The sequence below is a fragment of the Calonectris borealis genome, chromosome 5 (genome assembly GCF_964195595.1).
Source record: "Calonectris borealis chromosome 5, bCalBor7.hap1.2, whole genome shotgun sequence".
Taxonomy (NCBI): Eukaryota; Metazoa; Chordata; class Aves; order Procellariiformes; family Procellariidae; genus Calonectris; species Calonectris borealis.
In genome coordinates, this window is record NC_134316.1 from 31,075,367 (window position 1) to 31,100,176 (window position 24,810).

General features: G+C 41.2%; 2 protein-coding genes across 9 annotated transcripts in view; one reads left to right on the forward strand and one right to left on the reverse strand.

Annotated features, from left to right (window-relative positions):
- Positions 1–891: 891 nt before the first annotated feature.
- On the reverse strand, positions 892–24,775 carry AP4S1 (adaptor related protein complex 4 subunit sigma 1). Of its 5 annotated transcripts, XR_012673894.1 has the most exons (8): positions 23,702–23,852; positions 18,302–18,461; positions 16,368–16,568; positions 14,850–14,936; positions 13,670–13,738; positions 10,353–10,491; positions 1,838–1,919; positions 892–1,669 (listed from the first exon to the last, which is right to left on the reverse strand). XR_012673894.1 is itself a non-coding variant. In XM_075151737.1 (7 exons), exons 3-7 carry the CDS (start codon positions 16,503–16,505, stop codon positions 1,541–1,543), a joined length of 447 nt encoding a protein of 148 aa, XP_075007838.1. In that variant the 5' UTR covers positions 16,506–16,568; positions 18,302–18,461; positions 23,702–23,852; the 3' UTR covers positions 892–1,540. The 5 variants fall into 5 exon arrangements, 3 of the variants coding, with proteins under 3 accessions (XP_075007838.1, XP_075007839.1, XP_075007837.1); XM_075151737.1 differs by lacking the exon at positions 1,838–1,919 and having other exon boundaries at positions 10,468–10,491; XR_012673893.1 differs by lacking the exons at positions 1,838–1,919; positions 18,302–18,461 and having other exon boundaries at positions 23,702–23,871.
- Positions 24,036–24,810, forward strand: part of STRN3 (striatin 3) — a 68,620-nt gene continuing 67,845 nt past the window's right edge. For all 4 annotated transcript variants that reach the window (XM_075151730.1, XM_075151731.1, XM_075151732.1 and 1 more), the window contains exon 1: positions 24,036–24,362. In XM_075151730.1, the coding sequence (XP_075007831.1) occupies positions 24,036–24,362 (327 nt within the window). The remainder of the gene's footprint in view (positions 24,363–24,810) is intronic.

Below are 24,810 nucleotides of genomic sequence, written 5' to 3' on the forward strand. Positions count from 1 at the left end.
ACTATGTCTTAAAAGATATTGAAGTACTTGACACCAGAAAACAAAAATTACTGTTTTAGTTGAATCTGTGTGGTAAGTTCTGTCCTGGGCCAGTTCTCTTTGGTAACAATCTGCTTGGACCGCTGCTGGGGGAGGGCTTGCCAGAAGATTTTGCCTCACGCATACAAATCGGGTTGATGCCAGATTTCTTTTCACAGCATCGTTCGTAGGACTTTACAGGCATCTTCTCTGAAATTTTCCCCAATGCAAAATTGAAGGGGAATCTCCACCACCCCCACCTCCTGTGACTATCGTGCTTCAACAAAACAGTTGCATAAACCTTGTGTACAAGTATCTGCTCCAGATCCAATGCCAGCTTGTTTTGCCGAATGTGTTAGTATTTCAAAGCTACGTGGACTATTCTCCCCCACACCACGCCACTCTCTGCTCCTTAGACCCTGGTTTCTCGGTGCAGTTTGGATGTGACTGTTAGGGGCTTTCACACATAAAGCTCACACAGTATATGCTCTTTCAATATCAAGTTCTGCCTAGTGTTGGTGTGGAGGTTGTGAAGAAGGAGCCAGCTACCTCGATTCTAGAAAGGTAAGTGAAAGTAAGCTTAGACTGCTGACTCTTCGGTGACTTACAGCGTAGTATGGAGGTATGAATCAGCATGTTGTACGCCTGTGAATACAAGTTAGCGTGGGTAGCTACATCCTCCTACTCCAGAAGGAAGGTTTGATTTGGTACCTAGCTGCTACTGAGAAACTTGCATATCCTTTGTTACTCATCTTTTGTAAACGTTTTCATCACGATGCATGGATAGAATATACAAGAGAAAAAAATACACTGGTGCGCCAAAATAGAAAAGACTTTGTCTAATTTATGAAGCCAACATGATAAAAGATGATCAAACTTTTTATTATCTTTTATTAATGTTATAATATTTAAGTGCCAAATACCTCTAGTTACAACTTACACAGTATGCAGGAATACTAAATACATCTATGCTTCTGTTATTCACATTTCTTTTGTAACCGTGGCTTACACGGAAAAGGGAGTGAAATCAGCTTTTTTATGAAAGCTGAATCTAATTTAAAAGTGGTCATAAAAGTTACAGAACTTTAATTTACAGTAAATTTGTATGAAAATAAAAAAATCAAGTTGGTGCTTAAAGGAAGCATTGAAACTCAGTTTGAACTTATATTTCCTTATTTTCTGTCTTCTAAGGTCTGGCACAATGCTACGTAATTCAACGTGATACCTAGAGGGTCATGTGTTAAGTTTCCATTACTTTATCCCCAGTCAATTTTAAAAAATGTTGACTGTTGTAGAAAGATTTCTGCTGTGTCAATAAAGCTGCATCTGAAATTGGAGGTTCCACTTTATGTTTAGCTGTATCTTTCCATTAGGTACGTAGGGTATAGGAGAAATAGGAAATATTTTCCAACTAATTTGAATATTGCATGAGTCAGTCTTACGACATCAGAAAACTGCTGTCGGTACGCTCTTGATGGTTTCACCGTCTTTTGTAAAATGCTGCAGTTAGTCTTGCATCTTCTTAGCTTTCTGCCACTTTGTCGAGCACAAACAGCGGGGCAAGAATTCTGTTCCTGTTTGTTTCCACGATGCAGCCATTTAGCACCATTTCATCCAAAATGATGTGCACTCTGTCCAGATTGAACATGATCTAGAAACATTTCAAGTTAAGTATATTTTGAACAACATGAAGATAATTCAGAGAAAATCTTAGGCACCTTAGTCTTTAATCAAAGTTTACAAAAATAGGTATTTCTTAATTTGTTCTAGTTTATTTGGCTGTTTGTTTTAATAGAGCTAGGGAAACAGTTCAACTGACCGTTTTCTGACCGCAGAGATGTCAAAAGTTTGTAGTAGAGAAGTTGAAGCCCCAGCAGTATCCCATCCTGGAAGATGACCACCTAGTAGTAAAAGCAAGGTAAACTTGAACTTGGATGTAGGTGGTTAATTCTACTGCCTGCCTGAGTACCACGTATTGCTTGAATATAAAATGTTGTTAAGGGATAACAACCTTGAATGTAAAGATGCAAATATTCTGCATTTCTTCTTAGAAAAGTAATTGTCAGTCAAATTCTTAAAATTTGATTCTCAAATTTTCCTTACCCTAAGTTATTTACACTATTTGATCTGCTTGAAAATAGCTTAAGAGGAATATCCTGACACGTAAAGTGGAGTCATTGATCTAGTAATAAATATCAAAAAGAAGAGCAAATGTAAATAAATGGTTCATATTTTAAATATGAATAATATCTTTCTAAATATGAATAAATATCTTTCTAAAAGATATTTATAAATTTCTAATGTTCACCTAAAGGCAAGTAATCCAAAACAATATAAATTTGTACTGTTGTGATATATGAAATTCGTCCATAACTGTGTCTGTCCTTCCTTAACATTATCTAACAGCATCTGTCTCAAAAAAAAAAAAAAAAAAAAAAAGATGACAGGCCTTACTCTGGTATTAAGCGGCGGGCATTCTGCATACATTAGTGTTCTGTGTATCCACTGAACAACTGCAAAGGGTTACTTAGTGAAAAAAGACTCTTCTGTTGCCACTTATCGCCAGAACTTGAAATGGAAATGAACAGGCGCAGCGGCCAGGCCGGCCGGGCACATCCGCTCGGCCTAACTGAGGTGGGCACTCGGCGAGGCGCCAGTAGCCCTCCATCGCCACCTCTTGCTGCTCTTAATTGTGTTCTTCGCTGCGCGCAGCAGATCAGCTTCGCCTTAACTTTGCTCCTCCTGGTTCTTGCCTGTGCAGTGAGGACTGCCGCAGTGGAGCTAGCAAGATACTTCACAGTCACTTCTAAATAGAGCTTCCAGCACTTTTTTTCCAACTTTGATATGAGTCTCTTGAGTGCCTTCTCGACCCATTATGCTATTTTTGGTGCTGTGGCTTGAGCTCAGGAAGACAGCTTGATTTTATTCTAGTCCTTGTATTTATGTTCGTGGACTGCCACTCTAATCAGTGGAGTTGCATGAGCCAGGTTTTTGAAGGCATCAACGTTTTCCTCTGCTCAGCATGATAAAGCTCGAGTCTCGTTTTTTGAACATGGCTCAGGCATCTACGAGGACTGCTCTGTCTCACGAGTTCTGGTGGATCTAACGACAGCAGTCTGCCCTACTGCTCTGCCAAAGAGCAGGAACGGTGGGAGTTCTGAGCTCAGGAGCCACATATTTGTATGTATTTGTTCCTCCTAGGTGGTAAATGCCAGTGGCAGGGAGACAACACCTTAAACCACCAGAGCCGCAAGGATGCGAGCTCATGAAAGCGAACCTTCTTGGGTCTGAATTCAAGAAATGGATTTAAGTTAAGTAATATTGAACATCCCCATGCCTAGTTTTTTAGCACCTGGCTTTGAAAAGGGAATTCCTTAATCCGAGTTAGGTGCCGTATTTTCCCTGCAATAAGTGGTGAAAGCCAGACCCATCAAACAATCGAAGGTTCTAGAGAACAGGGGCTGAAGCCAGTACTTAGGAATGCAGAGACAGACTTTTCTGTAATCCTTTCTATCGGATTCAGAAGCCCAAGTCATTACTTCAGGTAATGACGACTGACTTGGTCTCTTTTTTTAAAATGTCACAGTAGAGATGCTGCCTGCCTGAAACCTGTAGGGGACGGAGGCTGAGTCTGTCCTCAGCCTGGGGGGTTCCAAACCCGCCTTTCGCCGTGGGCAAGCTTAGCCGAGTTGGTAGCAGCTGCACCTGCTGCCTTCTACTTAGGGTTCTCCTGCTGTCTGTAAAAGTTCTTGAGTATGACGGTTTAGCCTGGCGACAAGAGAACCTGAAGTTTTTGTCCCTGTCTTGGTGATTGCTTCTGCTGCATATGCTAAAGCAAGAAGAGGGCACAGTCTCTCTCATGCCAGCCTTGCCTGTGACCACCCTTCTAAGAGGTGAAAAGTAGAAGCTTGAACTTGCTCAGGCTGAATGGATGAACCTGTATGTTCAAGCTGATGAGAAGACAGCTAGCAGGCTGCCTTTTTTTTTTCCTCTGCCGATTCAAATTGCTGGGAGTGCTCTGGGCTGAACTCAGTGCTACTGTAAAGTTGTGCCCAAGGGTAAGCAATTGTATCGCTGCTCCAAAAATGCATTCTGCTTGTCCAAAGAGCACAGCATGCCCCCAAATCACTTTACTACTCGTTACTGTTACATGAGGATGAGAAACTACAGCTGTCAACAGGATCTTGGGTATGTCCGTGGTTCATCAAATAGCTTCTAATTTGCTGGCCTAAATTTAGCCACCTAATTTAATCCTAAATTGTATTTCAAATACCAGACTTCTTCCTGAGTCTGACCGTAGACCTAAATTGCTTCTAAAAATCAGACTCATGCCTTTCAATACTGAGAAGCGATACTGTCCTTAAACCTTGAACAGTCTCCGTTTCTGTGGTTCCAGAGACAAAGGTAGTTGTTCTACTTGGCTTGGCAGATTAGAGACTGGAGACAAATTTCTTCCTATGGTACACTTTTCAAGTAAATCCATCTTTACACAAAGAAATCCTACCTTCTCAGGTTAAAATATTTACTCCAGTAATGTGAGAATTTTTAAGAAGACAGTTCTTCTACTGGTGCTTAGTTCACCTCTGGCACTGTTCTACACAGGGCAAGAGGATCTGTTAATGAAGTTAGGTAACATTCCATTCAGGTTTCAACAAATGATAAAGCCAACTCCTCCTGGCTTTTAATTTTTACACTCTACCACTGATTCACAATGCTCCAGTTCCCACAGTGGAGCGAGAGCTCCCATCTGTCCCAGCCTTCCTCTTCCTTTGGGAGTCCCAAAAATCTAAAGCCCGGAAGACTGGATCAACCAGGATGAGTGATGATGCAGCAACTTGCCACTCCCACCTTATTTTTCTGCATCACCTTGTTTAAGTAAACATTTTAAACACAGCTCTTTCCCCTGCTGCATTTCCTAAAGAGCTGATACCACGGCAAAGGAAAACTGCACCCACACCATCGTGCAGCTGTTCCACTCAAACCCAACAGGGTTAAATGAGACATCAATTCCCCTGCAGGGGGATTCCAGGTTATCTCAAAACTGGCCTACTCCATTACAGAAAACAGTGGTATGATTTCTGTCCATCTGTAACCTGTTAATCTCACAGTCATCGTTCCAGAATCAGTGATTTCACCTGCAGTTTGAATGGGAAAGATCTATCATCTTGATTTTGGAAGGTCCCAAAGCAGTCCTTACCCTCTACCTTCAACCTAACATCCCGGCTTCCTTTTTCGGTTCCCTTCCCACCTCCCCTTACCATGCTGTTTTTGGCAAACAGTCAGATAGCACAGGGAGGAGCCTTGGCTTTTTTCCCCTTCCTGTAAATCTCATGACTATCCTCTACAGTTACATCTCGTCATACGCACACCGCTTAGCTGTTCTCGTCTGACTGCCCTGCCCTGCCCTGCCCTGCCCAGTGAGGGATCCTCAGCAAGGCTCATCCTCCCACCTGTCACTTGTTTGGCAAGTGACCCCAAATTTCAGGGTTTAAAGCCCTGAAGTCATAGATCCACACCCAGCTGAAAAGCAGCAAAGCAAAGCAGTCTGAGCAACTGGCAACAGGGAAAAGCTATATTCGGTGTGTGCGCTGCCATGTGCACCACCCGGAGCTGTCCTTTAAGGTCCTGCTTCCAGTAAGAATCCTGGCTGCCCGCAAAAGAGGATTAAGGGACCTTCACTAGACCCGTGCAGAGGCTAACAGGAATTTTCAAACAAGTGTGCAGAAGAAAACATGTATTAATCTCTGTATCTGTAGATAAAAGTCTGTAATAAAAGTTTTCAGAGCACCCAGCTAGGAAATATCCTTAACAAGTTGTCAGCCAAGGCAAAAGGTGAGCCCTTTCTGTCCTTGGTTTACAGACCTCAGTCAACGCACCTAGCAATAGAAGTAAATGGCACCTACTACAATTGGTATTTAAATGTTATGCTGGCTTTTGGTAACTTTAAGAGCTGCCCTTATTAAGGACATGAATGGTACTTTTTACCATCACAAAGAAGTTTTATGGCACATACATACTAAGAGGAGGTAAATGTGCCACCTCTTAGTCTTGTGTCCCCTTCCCCAGAACATTATATAGGCAGATAGTTAAGTGGGGGCGGGGGGGGGGGAGGGGAGGGGTGGAAGGGGGAGGGAAGCAAAGGAAAAAGGCACATTTAGGACTTGCGTGTGATAAACAACTTCTTCATATAGAGACGTTTTAAGATATCTCAGGATTTCCCAGGCAAGTAATTAAGGGTGTGTACAGGCTTAAGAGATGATAAAGTGCAGCCAACACCTTGTGATCAGGTAACACACCCAGGAGCCCAAACAAAAGCTCTGTAGATTACAGCACGGGTACTTATGGGGCAGATTGTTTGCTACTGAATATACAGCATTACAAAACTTTGATTTCCATCCTGGACATTCATCTTCGACTAAAGATTAGTTGGAGTTGCTTCTTTTTTTAATCTAGAGTTACACATTCCGACTTTATCTTTGGTAACAATCGCTTTAAGTCACTTTTAGCCTATCTAATGGCAGGCAAATTTTAGGCACTGAAACCCATTTAATGCTTTCTGACCATTTCTTCCTCAAACGACTATGCTGACATTAAATAGGAGACTAATGGCGCCTTCAAGTTCTGTGATATTCAACGATTCTAAGCTAATCCTTATAGGTTTCCATTTCATCCACTTTTTCCAATACAAACTGAAGTGTATCCTTATAAATTCTCAGAATAAATTCATCATTCAATTTTCTTACTACTTAAATGAAAGTGATATTCCACGGGGGACTGAAGAATACAGTTGATTCACATGAAGCATTCCCTGTATCAAAGCTTTTTATCTATCCTAGGAGCAGCAGCAGCTAGTTACAATGGAATGTAATGGTTTTTTTGGATCAAGACAACATTCTTCAAATGCTTGGTGCTAGAGCACTCTGTCTTCCCCCTCCCCTCCCACAAGGGGAACGTAAGTATCATCTGTTTCTTCTGTAAGTTAATAAGTAAGTCTTCAGATAAGTTTTGCTTCACCAGTTCAAGCAGTAGAAAAGTCAACTTCTTGTAATTTTAGAAACTCTCATGCTTACCAGCATGTCATTCCCTACAAAGCTGCTGTGGTAACACTTGTGTTTTTATAGTGTCTTTGTCATCATCACTCCAAGAAAGTAGCTCCTACACCATCCAAGCTGGAGTTTTAGAGGTACAGAAAATCCCACCCACTTAGTTCATACACAGAAGTGGGGCTCATCTAGTGCAATTAACACCTTAGGAAGCAATGCTCCTAGGACAATTTCAGTACTTGTTCATTCAATTGGCCCAACTATTTTAAAAACAAACCAAACAACTGTCATTCCGTCATTCCATAGGTACCCTTAAGTATGTGACTGTCTCAGAATTAAAGTGGACATCATATAATGGCTAAATGCTTTACAATTCACACATAAAAGCTTCTGTAGAAAACATGGCTACTCTAGAGTTAGAGAAGTTACTTAACAGGCTAGTAGCTAGCCAGTGTTCATTTTTGCAGTATGCATGAGATGATAACTTTGCAATTGTTCATGCATTGTTTAGCATAACATACATCTATGTCATACATACATACATATAAATATTACATATGAATCCTGTTGGGCCGGATTCAGATGGGACCCAGTCTCTGCCTTGTGCCCAAGGTGCCCTTCCTGACAGCTGCCTCCAGACTCAGGCCATGATGCAAGATAGGATGTGGGCGCCCTGGGTGAATTTGGGTGTTTGGACCTAAATGAAAGCTGGAGCCCCACATTAGCAGGAGCTGCGTTGCCAGGAGAGCTGGGGTAATGCACTGCGGCTGGGGAAGCTTTAAGAATCAGTGCACATGCTGCAGGCTTAGCATGGACTCCAGGAACATTTCAATTGTGTGATGGTTTCAGCCTTTAGCTTTAACTGGGGTTTGCTCTGTGCATGGGTGAATAGCCTTCAATGATTATAATCTGGTTTTCATGTTTTTTGATTTCATGTAATTTCCTTGTATTTTTTTTCATGTTAGTAAACACTACTTTCTACATAGAATAGCCACTATCACTTTTGCAAAAAACTTCCTATGGATCTGTACACAAAAATAATAGCGCAGAGACGGGAAATCATGACAGTTTTCCGCCAGATACTCCGTATACAAAGATTCTGTAAATACTACTTGGTGTTCGAAGTTACAGACCTTCAGCCAGTACTTCCTCCATCAGATATTTTGCATCCAAGCTATACTGAATGTAAGGGTTAGCTTAAGACTATTTGGCAAAAGAAATGGTTTAAACCAGGTGGGAATATTATCTGACACACTATGAAAGGCATATTGATGGATAATTGCTTGCACTGCATTAGCATCTAAGACGCTTGTAGTCCAGATCTTATATTGTTCTTCTGGGCCTGCTATTCAAGCTGTTGTCAAAAATAAATACAATCCTGAACAGCCCATTTCTTCATCGTTACACCTCTGCTTTACATTTGATGTTGAGGGTATCTCACTTCATTTCAATTATTTTACCTCTCAACTTATGAAAAGCTCTTTTTCCTAAATGGGAGAATTATTTTGTACATATATAGAAGTGAAATGTTTTATTTTAAAATTGTTCCTGAAATGTATAATGTATAAAAGTGCATTTCTGAATGGAAAAATTATGTATATCATGCATATGTCATACATGTTGAGGAGAGGCATATCAGACAGGAGCTTTTCCAGTATTATCAAATAAGATAGTAATGTACACTCCTATTTTCCAAATATTTATATTCACCCTCATGCAGACGAGACCCATGTAGAAGATGAACTTCTAGAGGAGTCATTCCAACACTGTATTGCACCCATTGCAAACGTTAGTGTGAGCACATAACGCAACTTCTCTAAACAATGCAGACTGGCACTGTGTGCAGAAGCTTGCTGGATATGCAGGAGCCTTTCTCAGCTGTTGAATGGGCTACTGGCGATAACTGTAAGCGTGTAACTACAGGAAATTCCTCTTGGTATGAAAATGATGACCAGAGGCAGGCAGAATTTAGAATCATCAGTACTCCAGACAATCCAAGATAAAAAGAATCAGGTAATTGCAGACTGAAAGTACACCATATGGAAACATATGGGGCTATTTTTATGTATAATTACTGAATAGGTCAGGTTAGTCTCTAATTCAGCAAAGCGCATGCACAAGTACACATAGTTCTAATCCTTAACTATCATAACTGAACACAAAAAATGTAGTTATACAAGTCCCTTTTTTCTTTAAGAGTCCCTTCATGCTGAAATTTCATTATTGCTCTTTTATAATATAAGTGAATTTAGGAGTGTTATATTAATACCACAGCATTTTGTGAATTTCAGGAAGAAAATACAGACAGTATATATAAACATACATACACATACATATATATTTAAGTTCAGCAAATGAGACAGAGTTCCAGCATGTAGCAAGCATTAAAATATTTACAAAAGTGAAATTAATTATTTCCTTTTGTTTTTTTTTCAGTAAAGAAGTGAGAACAATTACAAGAAAAATTACAGAATTTTTCTATGTTCTTCGTATGCACTAATTCTTAAATAAGGTAAATAAACTAGATTACTTTAAAGTATTTGATTCCAGGGTGGCAACTATATTTCAGGTGTATAATTGAAACCTCTTTGTACTAGTAGATCTGCATTTAACCAACAACAAACATAGGCATAAGGATTGCTGGAGTAGAGTGAGCAGGCAGTGGGATTGGAAGAACTGAGGAGGAAGACAACTGCACTACATTTTCCTGGTTTAATTTTCTTTTAATTCAGTCCTGTATTTTATTTACTTGCTATTTGTGTTTAATTATTCAGGACTGTATTTTAGTATTTAGTATTTGTTTGTATTTGGGTTTAGTTCATTTTGTTAATTATATTTTAGTTAATATCCTGCAAATCATACACATGAAAATACAGCTGTGTAAGGAGGGGTCAGGAAAAGAAAAAGGTATCTGTGGGAATGCCTGGTTTCTTAAATTTCCTCCTCCCAGGCCCTTCTCTCTTTCCATTAATATAGAAAGTAAAAGTCACCTAGACATTCATGAAGCAAGATCAAAGCGCAAACCTAATCTTACAATGATGCTACCGCTATTTGGCTCAAGACACAGCTGTAACATTCAGTTCTTATTATTACAATCATTTCAATATCTATTTGATTGTAAACTTAAAGAAAAAAGTAAAACCCTGAAGTAATAATTAGTTAAGCCTGAAAGTTCCCCCATGAATATAACTTTTCATGATAGGTGTTAATGGTATGGCTGAGGATTTAAATAGGTGACCCTCATGAACATCAGCCATGCTTTCAGAAAGGTGCCAAAATGGTGCTACTTACTGTAAGTGCAAAATTTGTGAAACCTCTGCATTGTCTTGACTGATAGTCAGTGCTATGAAGACAGTATGAACGGGAATGTACACCAAAAAGAGATAGACAAATGGATTTCTGATACTGAAAAGGATACGTCTAATTCACTCTGCAAGGAAAAGAGATAGACAACCATTAGTTACACTTTGATCTCTCATCTCATAGTCATTAAACGTTACACATCCCTTTAAAGGATAAAGTAAGTCTTCAAAATATAGATACAAAATTTTAGGGCGATTCAGATTTCTGTTCCGGACTGTACAATTACATGCTCTTTCCTGCAACACTGCTTTGCCTTTTATGTGTTACCTGCCTCTGTAACAAAAGCTAATGTCCTGAAATTTTTACTTAGAAAAATCCACTGAGGTCACCCACAAGTAACAACTTGAATATATACAGTGTCATTGACTGAGTGGGTGGAAAACCAGCATCTCTGATCATGGCAACTCCAGCCCTACATCCTCTCTTCCTCTTCCTGCAAAAACAGGCTGTTAATGCCAAGTTTACAATTTATATAAAAACACAGTTAAAAATGTTGCTGCAGATCATTTCAACAAAACACAGTTAAAAGTATTGCTGCAGATCATTTCAACAGCAAAATCTAGACATTGTATATACCCATGGCTGTGGTAGCTGTGGCTGGATGTATTAGGAGAGGGAAGGTAACTCCAAACTTTGGACCCTTAGCAGTTCTAACTATTGCTCCAGCCCCAGCAACACAATTCTTCACAGTCATCATTTCCCTTCTAGTCTTGGGCTGGATTTACCCCAAGGAGTTTTATTCGTTTAACCAAAATGTCTGAGTTAGAAGCCCTTGCGGTCTCTCTGCAGTCGACAGAAGAGATGGGTATCTTCAACAGTTGACTCAGCACACTTGAGGCATGACTCACTTTCTCGAGATACTCATTGGTCTCCACTGCTGGTAAGGGGAGCTTAGGATGACCAAACTTCTAACTGAGGTGCCTCAGTTAAATGTCTAAATTTAGAAACAATTAATCACAGCCTCAGCAGTTAAGATCTTGCACAGTTAGGGTGGAGCTTCCCCAGTCTCTGCTGAAAGAGGGAATCTTTATCTGCTACTGAGGGAATTCAGTTTGCTAACATGGTTTCCACTCACAGTCTAACCCTGGAGTTTTAGGCAGAGTTCCCACTGGTAAAATTGCTCTTACTTCTATGGTCTAAAGATGTTCTAAACTGGACTAGTTCTAGTCTACAGGCCTCCGCTGAGTGACCCTGCCATTCTTCAATTAGAAATTTTTTATGCATCACAAAAATCGTGTTTTAAGACCCTGATCAGTTTGAGTTTCCTCAGCATTAAAAAGCAGTTGAAAACATTGGAATATGTATTCTGAACAGTATGCAGAGTTTTCCCTGGTAGCCATTATAAAAGTGAAGGGGACTCAGAATTACATCTCACAAGCAACTTTGAAAGCTTTCCTCCTAATTCTGTTAATGTTTGTTCTGATATTTGAATTCAAGCTCTGTAAAAGCCATTAGATAGAGTATGTGAGAATGTTTAAAACTCACAAGCCTAAAAATAATAGACGACAAAATGTCCTTCTAGAGCAGTTCTTCCCTTTCCCAGAGTTTTGTCTCCATTGTCATCATCAGAATTTGGGATTCTGCTAAAATTCTGCAAATCCTAAACATTAATCCATAATAGAACAGACTTATGCTTTCTTGCTCTGTGGTTTCTGCCAGAAACCCCAGCTAGAATTATAGCCCTCTTCTTCAGTGCTCTGCCATTTACCGTGTTATATGCTATTAAAAATAGAACCACGGAATGAGATTTCTTTAACCACCCCCTTTTTTGGTTCCCCTCGTTTCAAACCTTAAATGCTATGGAAAATACAAAAAACTCTGGTATGATGAATTCAGCAAATTTCTAACAACTATCAGTGGTTGGGTTATATATGTGGTCAAGGAATTACATATACTAGATTTATATGTATAAGAATTACATCTAATTTTGCTCTGTCTCAAGTGAAGAAAATAAAAGTTGAGAAGTGGTTGGCAACTATTAGCTCAATTAGATAAATAAGATGTAACTAAATTTTATTGTGCATTCCTGTGCTTCCAGGATCAAATTCCGTTCCTGGTTGTCACTGCTTAGGTTGCGACTGCAATCATAACAATTTTAAGAGACAATTCTGAACTTGGTACAGTCAGAAAGGAATAGACTTAGTACCAGCAGTTTCAACAGGCTGGTGCAATGTTAGTTGAAATAATAGCCTAAAACATTTGCCAGGCATCTGCATAGTGAAGGGTGCAGATGACTTTTGCAAGCATGTCCTTGAATTCACAGAGGGAGCTCTGCGTGTGTCTGCTGTGGTACTAGTACTGGGAAACCAGTTACAGACCCTGCATACTCATTTCTTGTATGTATAATTACCAACGTAATACCCTGAAGTACATGGACTATGGAGGAAACTCTATCCAGTCCTCTTTTCTGAGAGGGATATCCAACATATTTCAGCATAGGCAAACTGAAATTGTGCCCAAGTACAATTTCAGGCAAATTTGCTTATAACAAGATTATTACAAGTCCTATACTAAATAGCGCATGTTCTAACCAGGATTATAATGCTGCGTTTTCAAACTTTGTAAAAACAACAAACAAATCTCCCACCGAAAGGAGCAGTGTCATTTTAACTGGAGCCATATCTGATGTTGAATCCTCAACAAAATGACTATCTATATAATAGCTGTTTTATCAGATATCCACTGAAGCATGACAAAAATACGGGAAGCACAAGTACAGACTGGTTTTTGAGGTTGCATTTGCTCCATCCCTCTGATCTTGTTCAGTGAGAGTGATGTCAGCTCCCTCCTTAATGCTTACACCCCCTTTATCATGAATGAAGTGCATTTGGGGGATGTAATGCTAAGAACTGCAAAAAAGAACTGTAACGAAAAACCACTTCATTTCTTTAAAATGTATAAAATGCCAATGGCTAATTTAAGAGTAGATGACCCAAAGAAACCCCTAAGTATAAGCATATAAAACCATGCTTTTCTAACAGAAATACTTCTGGTATTCCTTGTCTGATGATTTATAACCCACATATATGTTTACTTCCTCGAAAAAACAACTAATACTGCTTTTTTTTTCTTTCTTTTTTTTTTCTTTTTTTTTTTCCAGTGGTAATATTCATGCTAAAGTATTCAAAATTCTAAATGAATATGAAAAAAATATTTTCTCCTTTGATTTATTCCCTGAAATGACATATTCACTAAAGCTTTGAAAGAGGAGAAATATTTCATAATAGATTCAATGTCTCACTCACCACTCTGCTGAAGTATTTGTCCAAAACTTCCACAAAATTATGAATTAGTTCATATACTGCCATCTCATTCTGAAATTAAATTAAAAACAAATGAATATTAAATGAATAGCTAGAAAATGTAATAGTATTCTTTGTGTTATTTCAGTTTGTGGTGTATGAAAAGCAACTAGAAAATATAATAAGATCTGCAATGAAGTGCACAAGCTCAGGCCGCCATGGTGAGAGGAGGTGTGGTTACCCAGTGGAGGAACCCAGAGCAGGCGAGTGCTCAGCGGCAGAAGCTTCAGGCCAGCCACACAAGTAAGCACTGCAGTACCCAATGGATTTGTCTCGCCTGGGCTGCTGCCATCCCATTGCATCCTTTGTTCCACCATCACCCAGGTTAGCTAGATAGATACAGCTAACTAGGCTATGCCTACCCACCCTGAAGTCACACCGGCCAGCTGCAGCACGGAGCCAGGCTATGCTGCAGCAGAACAGATGGGCGATTTTTGTGTGATGTAGCAAAGCCAAAAGGATTTGCCCAAAATTGCATGCCATTATAACCCTGACTTCAAGACACTGTGGTAGTCAGCAGCTACCTTCCACACCACCCAATTAAAGTCTCCAATAGTAAGCTTTGAATTAATTTCTGAGAACTGGGAGTCAATGTAAACACTAAAGCCTTGCAGGCTCAGCCTGAACAGATGAAATAACAGCACTTGTCAATTTTCAGTCAGATACCTTCTCTTTTTCCCCCCCTTTTTTAAAAATACAATAAATTGGCATCTTTCTAGCTGACAGTATGGGAATTTTTTCTTTGGCTGAGGAGGTTAAAACCAGTGAGCAGTTGGGAAGTCACCGCAGATGAGACAGCTGATCTGGCTGTAATGCTAACATCTGTTGAAAAACCCCACCCTCCATAAATTTGTTTAATCAAACATAAATTTAGGAAGCAAAACTAGTATAAGGCTCATGAAGACTGCCTCATGACAACAGTTTAGTCTACTGCTACAGAATGAAGTCAAACATACATTTTCTTTTATACCTCTTTTTATTTCACAGAAATAAAAATGTCTTTTTGCAATGACTCCTTGAAATTCTGTAATTGCTATTGCAAAATTCCATGCTGGAAAAAGACTTGAGATCTTGCCCATGACTACTACAAGCTCTCATTTCAAGAGTGTATATAAGTTCTTACCTCTGTCTCGTTGATTCCAACGACTACGAAAAGGGCTGCATACTGTCGGTATACCAGCTTAAAGTCCTTATACTCAATGAAAGAGCACTAGGCAGAAGCAAAACGAGTCAAACTTCGTAGCTGCCATTTAAGCATACAACAGTATTGAGCGCAGAGTGCTCAAAGAGCCTAAGCTTTCATGTTCGTAAGGCCCACAAAGAACAATGGATTTCCCAAGAGCCACCAAACAATTTTGACTTGAAAGAAATTTAGTAGGATAACTATTCCACAAAACTTTTCATCTACTGGCAAAAAACATGCCATTTTTAAATGGAAAAACTGGAACATACAGAACAGAAGTGACTTGTTCAGGATTCTAAGGCAGTCAATACTTCCCCTAATTTTTCATTTGGAAGCCCTTCCAAAAGAGACTACCTCAAGGTAATTTTCATATTTAAAAGATGATCGATATTTTAATATAAAAATTAAGAGTATTAGATTTCCAGACCTAGGGGGAAATTCCCATGTCTTTCATAATAAGACAGAAGCCAGCAGATGGTGCTGTTATACACTGCTTTACAAGTCACCTCCTTTTTCTTAAGTATCATTTTGCTCAGTCCTTGAAATGGCAGCATACTGTCAGCTCTTTTGGTGAAGTTTCCGTTTGGAGATGCTCTTGCAAGCAGCATGGAGGAGGTTAATTTCTTTAGTCACTGTCAATTCTATGAACTAAGGTACTTTATAGGAACTGCTATTTTTTCTGAGGTTTTCTAGAATGAAATATGAGGACCACCGCTCAAGGACACAATTAATGAAAAATAAAGCAGCTGACTTCAGAACACAAACCAAAAAACTGCACTCACAGCCCAAGTCGCAGATTTCTCCTCCAATGCAAGTCAATATGCTCAAAAGTTTTGCTAAGTTTGGTACTTTTCTTAAAGAACCAATGGCTCAATTAAGTGAGCCATGAAAATCTCAGCTTTCATGTAAGAAATTTTCCAACTTCTGCGTTTTCTGACTTTCTTGCAGAAAGTGTGAACACTTTTTTTTGAATAAAAATGCCTAATACAGAAGCCTAAAAATTTGTGTTTCAAAAAACCCCTGTGTTTTAGATAGAATTTTCATGATTTGGAATCCTCTCTCATAAGTTTTTTGTTTAAACTTGGAGCTGTCAGTACTATCCCTACTACCTTCTGGCAAAGGCAGCAGTAATATCTCTCTATTGATCTCTACCAGACAAGCAATAACAGGATAAAATAAATTCTTCCTAGACTTCCGAGCTTCTTCAGACAAACAGGAGGAATATTCATGACAGTGATACACAAAACTCCAAAATCTCTGTAAGCCTCAGAAAAACATATTTATTCAATGCAGAATAACAGTTCAACTGTCTGAAGCCCTAATCTAGAAACACAATCTTTTTCTTCATGAGTACAAATGAAATAATGACCTGCAATGGAAACTGATGTGTTTTCAGAATTATCGACATGAAAGATGTTGATAAAATAAAATGGCTAGGGGAAAAACTACAAAACTTACCTGATCCTTTGAACGGGAGAGACAGTTTTTGATTACTTCAGCTTCCAGCATTGTCCGTTTATTAATTTCTACATGCTCGTAATACTTAGAGAGCCTTGTTTGTCCTTGTTTGTTTACCATAAGAAAAAATTTTATCATTTCTTTTTTGTTGATCTCAGTGGTAGATTTGAATATGGGGTGCAGGAATCAAGAAGATTATTTCTGTGAAGGCAAAAAAAAAGGTAGTATACATAGGAGTTATAAAAGACTTCCTAAAAGCTAGCCAGTCCAGATCCGCATATATTTAAGACTGAGTTTATTGCCAAAACATAGAATACAGGAAAAAAATCTCTAATCTTTTGCATGCATCCCATGAGTAAAACCCCATTTTTTTCCCACACAAACAATCACAAACTATCTAATAAATACGAGCTTTTACATTATCAGGCAATTTCATTTCTTTGTAGGATTTGGGGAATTGGAGGAGTAAACAATTCCAACCATAAAAAACCTAACTGGTTTGAGAACATTATCAGAAATTTGCCCAATACCAAAACATAAGATTAACACAGCTCATAAGAGCAAAATTGGCCTACGAGCGCTGCCCCCCCCCCCGACTTGTATTTAACAATTTCATTCATACCATCCTGACATCAGATTGAAGGGAGAGAGGACAAGGAGAAACGCATGGGCCACAACACCTGACCATTTCTTTAATGCAGAATGAGAACCTCCTAAATATTTGGGTATCAGCAGTATCAGCACACATCTTGAGCTGGGCCAGGAGCTGCTGAAATCTGTTTTCTCCCATCTAATTTCCCACACTAACGCGAAAAGTAGATTCTGCACTTAATGAAAACTAAGTGTGGGTCTTTGATAGCTAAGGAGAAACCTGTTCATGTTAATTACTCAAAAGAGCTTCATCTCAATCTAAATAAATATTAATCCACACACCACCACTGACATACAGTTGTAGAATATAAATACGCCACATGCAACATACAATGAAAAAGCCTATTAAAAAGAGCACAGCATATATCAGAATCTGCTTGCTAAACAGCTGAAATCTTTCATGTTTTGAAAAGCATGCAAAAAAAGGTAAGCTGCAGATGTAATTTTTTGAAATAGAAGTTCTGGGTTATTTTCTTTAATGCCAGAAAAAAGTCACTGTAATGTTTTCCATCTGACTCTCTATTTGGATCACAGATTTATTGGCCCAAATGCTCTTGAGGTTTATGCACTGGAAATACAGCAACTACCACAAAAGCTATTTCTTTATTCCAGTTCTGAAGAGTTGCTCCTTGCCCGGTGCAAATATTCTCTCCTAAGGTCTCACAGCTCCTGTGAGAAAAGTCCAAGCTGAAAAAAACGTATCAGGAATCCACAGAACAATAGAGTCTACCTCTTTGTGTAAAAACAGTGTATCTTAATGCAGAATAGCAAAAGGGGAAAAAAATACAAAAACCAAAATAGGTCTCGGAGGCAGCAACCTCAGAGACATTTAAACATATGCTGATTTTTTGTAACAAGGCAAGCTGCATAGGTGCTGCCTCATATTATTAGCAACTTGAATAAACTGACTATATGTCATTCATGGCATTAGATAACATCTAAATCATTCATGACAGTGATACAAAAAATCCCAATATATTGTGCTGACATTAATTATTGCTTAATTCTGATTCATATTGGTCACCTATTTTTTTCTGAGAGAAAAGCCACCTCTATTACCATCACCTAGATCTCAAGAAAGCGATCCCGTTTTCCTCAGTGTACTGTGGTTTACTCCATATACAAAGTCTAGATTTCTATACTAAATGTATCTTCACTAATTAGACCTGATACTGAGAATTCATTTCTTAACTAAGTGACACCTCCAGGGAATAGGAGTCCAGGATGAATCCTCAGGACAAGACAGTCCATTTGGAATCGTGACAGTCTCAGAGCTTTCTCACCTCCGCCAGGCACGGTGAAGTCTCTTCACGCCCAGAACAGGAGCGCGCTTTTGTTGATTCGCTCCGACAGAAGAGTCAGGGACGCTGGTCAGTGCTGCTGCGGTGGTGCACGTGGCTTGTCCACTGTGTCCCAGGCTTCTGAACTAGCACCAGTGGGCCTCTGAGAAAGAACGAACCAGGTAATTACGACAAAAAAGGGCCCAGATGGAAATGTATGACGGGATCTTCACTCCTGGATGGCAGCTTAGGCTGACATCTATGACTAAATGCGAGAGTACCATCTATACAATCTTTTCTGCATTTAATACGTGGCTTTTTTTTTCCCCGTTCTGTTTTGTATTGCTGCTTGAAGTTAGAGTTGCAATAAGAAGAGATGTCTTAATATTTTGAGGCATAAAGAAAGGTTAAACAGTGAGATGACAGTCATTTTTTGATACAAACCTTCCAAGAAGTAAGGGTAAGAATGAACGACTCAGAATGAGGCAGTCTACCAAGGGCCAACCTCATGAGCAAAAGAAACCTGAAGCTTTAAAGCTACTTGAAAAAAGGGTGTGGTCTGAAAGAGGAACAATCTAAGAAATGCTGCGCATTGTTTTAATGAAAAAAATAGCAAGCTCGGACACAGGAGACCAAAAGCTATGCACATTGTTCCTACCAACTGCAAAACGTCTGTCCGAGCTAACCAGATGATGACAGCGACATAGACAGCTTTTCTTTTTTCTTACTAGTTTTATGCTTCATCTTTGTGTTTGGTACTGCTGAAGCAGGAATTCAGTCTTCTGTTTTGGACAAGATGTTTCCAAGCTATTTTAATAATTTAGTCATAAACGGTACTGAGGAGCCTAAGTCCTGTTCTCAGAAATCAGCAAGTTTCACAAATCCATTCTAGAAGAGTAAAAACCTGGGCCTTAACATGTCTGCAGATATTCAAGTGGGACCTGAGAAAGGGAGGACAGTAAAACTACCCCAGGAGCACTGACAGAGCTGTTGTACTTCCAGTTAGTGTTAAGCAACATATAACAGAAAAAATATATGAAGAATTGATACGTATGGATCCTATTGCAGGATTGGTCCCTAATCCTAATTATTCCTTTATTAACCTAATCTTTCTACATGGTTAATCCCTTTCTGATTATGACTGTTGTATCTGCGTGTATTCTTATGAATGGCCTGGATTGATTTACACATGAAAATACTTTAGACCAGGTCTTTTTTTTTAATCCTCACAAATGCTCTTATCCAGAATAGATATAAAAAAAAGAATCATGTTGTAATGAAGGTAGAACCATAGCAGTACTCAAATATGTTATCTGTAATAGAAATTTTGCTCATATAAATGGCAGCAGAAGCACACAGTTTTGTGCAGAAACACTGGAGTAAATTTACATATAGAAATAATAAATTTTTTTAAATTTACAAATTTAAATTTACAAAAAGCATGCAAGCATAGCTGTGGAATCTGACTTTGAGAATAACACCAGTGTTAAAAATATCTTAAGGGTTTTTTTATTTCCTTTAAAAATAATTCTGAAAAAAATCACTTGTAGAAATAAAAACATTTGCTTGCACAATTTAGGCAAAAAAAGGAAATTACTGAGTTTTGTTTCTAACAAAGTTTATTTCTTCTCCTTTCATCTTGGCTTTCAGATACAGACAACATGTTAAAATTAGTTTTGCATATCTAAGATGTAAAGAAACCTGTGAAGTACAATAAACAAACAAAAAGCATATCTGTGCATGTTGATGGGTGGAGAAACTCCCATTCCTTCATCAAGTTCTATGTACTTGAAAAGCTACCTTTTATGATCAATAATCGGTACTCTACTTAGGAAGATAGCTCCATTTCTTCTGATACAACTCTTACGTGCTTTTCTGTGCATTCTCACGCACACGCCTGCGTGTATCTATGCACATACACACAAATTAGGATGCTTTTATGCACACAGAATCAAATGGTTCAAGGGAATCAGTGAAAAGATACAAGCCTTTCATATCCCTGCCATTATTTTGCTCATTTTAGTAATGAAAAGACATTACTATCTGAAGGCTGTTTGTCAGAAATGAATAGGCTGTCTCATTTCAGGTCACTGGACAACTATCTGCATCACAAATGCGCTTAGGAACAGAAGACGGGAAGGGACTAACCAGATCCTGATGGACTGTCAAGCCCAGCTCTCCCCATCACAGTCATGCATTAGAAAATTTTGTCCAGAATAGCCTACAGTATATGCTTCATGCATAGCTGATCCTTAAAACACCTATGAAACTATGATAGAGTGACGACTCCCTAGAAACAAAAACCTCAGAAGCTATCACTTGGGGAAGATGTAAAAAGTCTTGAAATTGCAAACTTCCCTTCAAAAGAAGTTACCTTCCAGAGTGACTGAGTAGCACTCTCCTTTATTTCCTTTACAAAATATTTCTTCTGTAAGGATAATTTGGCATGCACACAATCAACATACAGTTTAACTACTTTGATTTAAATATGTGTTGTTACACTGTGTTAGATCTCAGCCTCATTAAAGTATCTCTCGCAGATAAATATCTATGAGAGAAAACTGGTATCATGATTGGCTTGTGTGACTCACGCTGGTAGACTGATGGAGTATGTAGTCGTTGATGACTTACAGTATGAGGGCTTTAATTCCTTCTAAACCAGCACATACACAGAAGACCAAGGACCCGGGCTCATGAAGAGAGATGCTTCCTGATTTTACTGCTCCCAAGCAGGCTCATCACCCCCAGCCTGTACATGTAACTCTAGCCTTGTATTTCAAGACAAACTGAAACCTGCCTGGTTTGCTTCAAAATGCTGAAACAGAAACCGTGATGGTTCAGGAACTGCTTCCAGGACATGCCAGCTCTGTAGGCTGCATAACCACATGAGACACCTCAAAGTAAGTTGTCCCTGCTTGTGAGTCACACCCCTAAACGTTGTCTTTTCAGATGCTGGTTGAGACCTCTTAGAGAGGCAAAGCCTGCAATACCTGTTCTGCAGATAAAAAGGTCTTAAGTCTCCAGCGTGGCCAACCCAGCAGATTCTATATGCAGTAATATAAAACATATTTTAAACATAATTTTAATCACTCCTCCAGTAGATACAAGCACTCAACATTTATTTATTTTGTCAAAGGTTTCACCAATATTTATACTCTGACACATAAATTATAAAAAAAGAAACACAACCTGAGTTTGAGACTTCTTGCAGTACAATTACCATTCAAATTAGATTTGTGCGTCCCAAGCTAAAACCACTCTAGTCAATGTCCACAGATTTAGAAGCATTTCAGTTATTGCACTGCAACAAAATTTTGCAACATTCTAGGGCTCTCAGCTAAAATGTGAATAAGAGATCAGATCTAGCAAACAAGAAATCTGTGACTACGTTTTTACAGATCTGCTTCACCAAGAATTAAAAATAATTGTTAGATAGAACTATAAGCCAATAATTTACTGCACTGTCCGACTCTAAACAAATTGGTTTTCTGGATGCAGAGGTCTAATTGCACTTTATGTGTGTACTACGTGTAGAACAAAATGGGTTAAACTGGAATTAAAGCATTAACGAAAAGAAAAAAAATGACTAAAAGGTAGAGGCACAAGCAGGTGACAGCACGGGAACAAATATTTTTGAAGTATATATTAGGCTATTAAACTTCCTGGCTATGAATTTATTGTACAGATGTATGTAGCAAATGACGACTGCTCACATTGTCGATACCCTTGTTCTTCCTATTTTTGTTTGGACCATGGAAAAGGCTTTAATAAAAATAACATGCAGTGTTATTAATATTTATCTATAATATTAATTATTTTTGTATTCTAGATCTTATTACTGTACACATTATAATTAATCCAAAGATGAAACAACTATGCCTATGTGGCTTTAAAATAAAATATTGTGTTCAACTTCAGGATCAGGGATTTTAAAAAAGCAACCTTATTAATCTAGGGAAGTCAGGGAGGAAGGAAAGAGTAAAAAAGTTTTCCTTTGCTGTTGAGTTGTCAAAATGCTGGCTGAATATAGTAACGGAACTGAACTGCAGTAACTCCCATATACTCAGGAATGAGGAATGTCCCGTAAGATTGGAGCTAAACAAAAGGCTAAACTGGTTATGAGCTAAGTCTTAATTTTTAGTAATGATTTGATACTGTCAGTAGACAATGAAAAAAATCAGCTGAGGTGGAACAGAGTTGGATTTAGATTGGCTAATCTGTATGGAATCAGGAAGACTGTAGGAAAAAATTTTAATGGGAAATGATTTAATGGAGAAGAAAGGAAGGACTGGATAAACCAACTGAAATATCAATACGCACCTGAGGAGAGATTGGTAGAGAAAGGAAACACCAGTACTGAGACAAGCGGTATTTATTTTTTCAGTAATTAACAGAATTCCAGCTCTGTCAAGAATGAGCCCTGTTTAGGAAACTATCCATTTTTTTACCGAATGAGTACAGCATGTAAGTATTTTGAAGAGGGGCAAAACCAAACTCCTACCTTACTTGTAACGGGTGACCTACAGATGTGATGATACTTTGTAAATATTGCATTTCAGAGCAGTATTTTGCAACTGAAGTAATTTCACCGTACCCATTGCTATTATAGATAAAACTGAGCCAGACAAAATAAACCAGTAATTTCTTGCAAAATCTTCCTCACGTGAAAAAGACTTTTGAGTAGCAAACATTGTGCAATTTCCCTTCTCATCAAGGAGGGAATACATCACGCACATCCCTTACCACTGAGATACCATGAAGATGACCATACATTGAAAAAAAGATTAGCCAACTTCCAGAGACATACCATTTAGGAAATCTATTCTAAAATCACCTCCTGCGGGGCAAATTCAGGGCAAAAACCGCCCTGAGTGTTAGAGACGTAAGCGTTTTAACCCCCGATTTGCTGTTCGCACGCCGGTTTATGAAGCAGACCCAGGCCCAGGCCCGGCCCAGCGCCGCACCATTCCCGCGGACTCTTCCGAGGGCGTTTGACACTCCCGAGGCGCGGAGCGGCCGCAGCGCGGGCGAACGCAACCTCCGCCGCCTGAGCGTAACGCCACCGCTTCCGCTTCCCACTTCAGAGCGGACGGAAACCGCGCGGCCGCGCTCCCCGGCGGCGGCCGGGCCCGGAGCCGCCGGCCCCGACACCGACCCACCTGGGGCCGGGCCGCGGGCGGGGCGGGACCTCCCTCCTCTCACGGCGGCGGCTGCCGACCGCGGGTTGCCCCGGGGCGGGCGGGGGCAGCGCGACAGAGATGGAGATAGACAGCGGCAGGGGCGGCAGCCCCACGGCCGTCCCCTGGGCGGTGTGCCGCCACCTCAGCCCCGGGAGGGGGCTCCCGGCCCCGGCCCCGGCCCACTCCCCTGCCCGCTCTCCCGCCCCCGGGGCACGGCGCTCACCTCCCCTCCTGCGCATGCGCACTCCGCCGCCTTGCCCGGCCGGGAGGAGGAAGCCGGAGGGCGAGAGGAGCGATTTCCCGGCAGGCGACGCGTCGCTCCCCCCTCCCCTCCCCGCCCGGCCGCGGGTGGGTGGGCCGACGGCTCGGCGGCTGTAATGGCGGCTGGCGGCGGCTCGGCGCTCCTCTGACACCCGGATACTGCTCGGCGCAGCCCCCCCCCTCCCCGCGCCCGGCCCGCCCCCCTCCTCCCCGCCCCAGCCAGCTCCGCTCACCCCCTCCCTGGCCCCTGCTCCAGGCCCCCGCCGCGGGACGAGGAGGAGGGCTCCCCGCAGACAATGGACGAGCACCCCGGAGCCGGAGGAGGCGGTGGGATGGCGGCCGCCCCGCGACCACAGCAGCCACCGCCGCAGGCGGGTGGGAACATGAACCTGCCGTCGGGTGGGGGCTGCGTGGGGGCCGGAGCTGGCGGAGGAGGAGGAGGAGGGCAACAGCAGCAGCCCCAGGGCCCCGCGGCCCCGGCTGGTCAGGAGGCGGCGGGCCCCGCCGAGCTGTCCCGGCCCCAGCACTACACCATTCCGGGGATCCTGCACTACATCCAGCACGAGTGGGCTCGCTTCGAGATGGAGAGGGCGCACTGGGAGGTGGAGCGGGCCGAGCTTCAGGTACGGGGGGCGAGGGCGGGCTGGGACCGGCTCGGTGGGCTCCGGGGACCGGGCCGCGCTCGCGGTGCGGGAGCAGAGCTGCCCGGGCGAGCGGAGCCCGTTGGGCCCCTGAGGCCGAGCCGGTCGCTGTGGCTCGGGGACGGTACCTGGGCGAGGTCCATCGGGCGAAGCGGCGTCGCCGGCCGGCGGGGCCGGCGGAGGCGCAGCCCCTCACGGCCTGAGCTGGGCTCCTTTCCCTGGGGCAGCCATTTTGGTTTTTAGCATGGCGCCCGCCTGGGCTCCTGGCTCCGGAGGCAGCCCCTGCTCCGCAGGCCTCTCGCCCGTACTCGCGTTGCGGGGCCCGGAGGACGGCTGGGGAAGGGCGGGCGGGCGCTGCTGCGGCGCGGGGCTGCTGACCCTGCTCCCCGCCCGCCCGCGGCAGGGCGAGCTGCACCTTGACAGCTGCGAT